The sequence below is a fragment of the Micropterus dolomieu genome, linkage group LG10, assembly GCF_021292245.1.
Source record: "Micropterus dolomieu isolate WLL.071019.BEF.003 ecotype Adirondacks linkage group LG10, ASM2129224v1, whole genome shotgun sequence".
Taxonomy (NCBI): Eukaryota; Metazoa; Chordata; class Actinopteri; order Centrarchiformes; family Centrarchidae; genus Micropterus; species Micropterus dolomieu.
The window spans coordinates 29,144,137-29,147,549 of NC_060159.1; the positions used below are offsets into that span (position 1 = coordinate 29,144,137).

Here is a 3,413-nt window from a genome sequence, read left to right on the forward strand (position 1 = left end):
TCGGCCAAGCAAAACAACAGTAGTTGATGACGGAAATATGGTGAGAGCTGTGAAGAAAACATCAGCAACGACCTCCACAGTGCAGAGTGAAGGTATCACAATCCACTGCTGGAAGAAAACTCAGAGAGCAGAAATATAGAGGCCGCACCACAAGATGCAAACCTCTCATCAGCAGGAAGAATCACAAGGCCAGACTGAAATTTACAAAGAAGTACAAAAGTTCTGGAACACAATCTGATGGACTGATGAGACCAAGATTAATCTCTAGCAGTGATGAAAGGCCAAAGTGTGGAGAAAGAAAGGAACTGCTGATGATCCGAAGCGTACGAGCTCATCTGTGAAGCCTGCTGGAGGTGATGTCACGTCTGCTTCTGGAACAGGCTCAGTAATATTTATTGATGATGAACTGATGATGTCGCAGCAGAAAGAATTCAGAAGTGGACAGAAACATTTTGTCTGCCAGTTTACGGAGAAATGCATTGAAACTAATGGGGAGGAAGTTTATCCTGCAGCAGGACAATGAGCCAAAGCACACTGCCAACAAAACAAAGGACTTCATCAGGGAAAAAGGTTTTAGACTGGCCAAGTCAATCAGCTGACCTTAACCCAGCATGCATTTCACCTCCTTAAGAGGAGACTGAAGGGAGAAACACCCTGAAACAAACAAGAAGTGAAAGAAGCTGCGGTAAAATCCTTGAATAGCATCACAAATGAAGAATGCAGCAGTTTGGTGATGTCGATGTGACGCAGGCTTCAGGCAGTTATTGCACGCAAATATTAAATGTTATTTACTTTAAGATTATTTGTTCCATTACTTTTGTTCACCTCAGAACGCTGTGGTCTAAAACAAACGCTCATATGTCCTGAGTTGTTTAACACATCTAGATGTGAATACCAGGAAATAAAAGCTGAAATTCTGAACTCTTGTCTCATCTTTTGATCTTAAACCCAAAAGTCTTCAGGAAACAACAAAAACAAAGGAAGTGGCCTCACCGTTCAAAGACTGTTGGAGGGGACTGTAAATGTCTGATTAGTCCCCTCATTATCTTTACCACTCTAGTGTATCTGGTGTCTGTTCACTCATTCTGTGCAACGGAGTCTCAGTCAGTGCTGGCCGGCACACCGATATCATTTCAAAGGAGATCTGAAATTAGACGTTACCGTTCATACCGATACAGTTTGATGTTGACTTCATTAATATGTTTCTGTAAAGTCCTGCCAGCGTCTCTCTCCCTCACCCTGCAGCCCTCTTCTGCCTAACAGTACCAGGATCTGACTTTTTGGCCGTATCGCCCAGCCATAGTCTCAGCACAGATCAAAACACTAAGTGTCAGTAAAAGTGTCTAAATCCTGCAGAGATACCTCGGTCCTCACGCTCTCTCTCCAGTTTCTCCACTCGAGCGATCAGCTGCTGCAGCAGGGTTCCCCCGTTTTCATCTGTTTTCTCAGTCTCTGGTAAAGTCTGAGCCCTGACCACAACACAGACCGCCAACACGACCAGACACCAACTGGGTAACATCTTAGCTGGAGTAAAAGCTGCAGGAGAGGAATCAGTGTGGAGGTTTATATATACCAGCTCGGGTTTGACCCCTGAACTGAATAAAGACACTGTTTGAACAACATGATCAACAAAGTTTGATGGACTTTAAAGTTTACAGTGTAAACTGGCCTGCCGCCATTTTATCTGAACTCAGATGAAATGTTTTCCTGTGTTAGGGCCCGGCTCTGGGGCCACAGAAAATAGAGGAAACCACCCTTTAGGGATTACTAGAAAAAGGAGTTTTATTAACAAGCTTAACAAATGTGGCTGGCAAAACATAGTGTAGCAACAAAGCAACACGCCGCGGTGCTGGGGACCAGGATGTATGTTGATGTATGTATGATGTTCTCAGCTCCACTCCACCAGGAAGTTCACCCTGCAACAAAACACAGTCACAGAGACACACACACAAACACCCTGGCAGAGGCCCCGGGGCCGCCACACCTGTTATTCCCTTCCTGCTGGTGATTCATCCAACTGAAAATCAGAATTATTTAACAAAAATGTACCACCTTCACGTCAACGTCATTAAGATGAATATTATTATGCCCGGGCTCATGTACCTTTTCCAGGCCATGCCAGCCGGACTTCCTAAATCCTTTTTCAGGAAATACAACTCGCTTGTTAGTAAATTCCTCTGGAATGGCAAGGTCTAAAGAATAAGGAGGGATACCTTAGTGCTGCTTTTTGAGAGAGGGGGGTTATAGTTTTGGGCTGCCCAGATTAGACCCATGTGTCAATCTCCCTCTCCCCAAGGACACCTATCACACTTAACAGCACTTTACCAGCAGCTTTAAGAGACCCTTCCTTCAGTTTGTGGCATTGACCGAACAGAAGATTTATACCGAGGAGACATACTGAGGTCTTTTGGGGACTTAAGGACTACTTACCAAATACCATCTACGCACTTATTCTGGTTTTTGCAGTGGCGACATTTTATACAATCCAAACAGGGCGGCTCTCTGGAGAGAGCCAGGCACTCTCCATTAGAGTCCTTATTGTCTGAGGACAAACTGACCAGGCCTATATCACAAATATATAAGATATAACACTCAAGAGCTAACACAACAGTAGGCTACAACCTCGGCCTCACACAGGCGGCGTGTGCACCACGTTACAACTCACACTGGAAGCGTTTCAGCAGCAGAGCGTTCATGAGTCAGAAAAATTCCATAAACAGCTAAATGTGATCAAAACTAAATTTAAATTCATAAATTCAGAGAAACACATGAAACATCTGACGAGAGATGTTAACATGTTAATGAGGTCACTTTACAATCTCTGCTTTACGTTTATTCTCCTCTTTTATTAACCTCTGAACTACAATTATCTTCTGTTTTCTTTTTAACCTTTTATGTTTCGTCACATTTCTCAATTTATTATAAGAATAACAATAAATCTCTGAAATCCGCTGGAGGTGATAAAATATTCAAGAGCAGGTCTAGACACCGGGACCCGGCTGCTGGCGTCGGGGGGACGGAGACGGACCCCGCAGGGTCCGGGATGGAGGAGCTCGGTGACGGTGCAGAGATCTTTGTGAGGAGAAGTGACGGATTGTTCCCACGATATTAGTGACTCTTTCAAAATAAAACCCAGCTGTCAGCTTATTATTTCCTGTTGAATGCAGTTTGGATCAGTTCGTGTCTTTATTATTATTAAATTATTTATTATTGTCTGTTTCATCTCTGTAGCTTCTTCAGTATTCATGTGTTCATTTAGCTTTTCCAACACCAGGACTCCCCACAGGGAAAGTCTCCTGCAGTCTGATCTCTGATGTTCATTATTTTACATGTTCTGCTCTCCTTTGTTGAAATGTTTTCATTTACTATATGTTTTTTATTTCGCCATACATTTAAATCCACACAGAAACCCA

General features: G+C 43.3%; 1 protein-coding gene across 1 annotated transcript in view; it reads right to left on the reverse strand.

The window, feature by feature from the left end:
* LOC123978280 (complement C1q tumor necrosis factor-related protein 3-like) overlaps window positions 1-1,519 on the reverse strand; it is a 4,361-nt gene extending 2,842 nt beyond the window's left edge. Inside the window, exon 1 of the mRNA XM_046061450.1 lies at window positions 1,363-1,519. Coding sequence (XP_045917406.1) covers window positions 1,363-1,519 — 157 coding nt within the window. The remainder of the gene's footprint in view (window positions 1-1,362) is intronic.
* Between the last annotated feature and the right edge of the window lie 1,894 nt (window positions 1,520-3,413).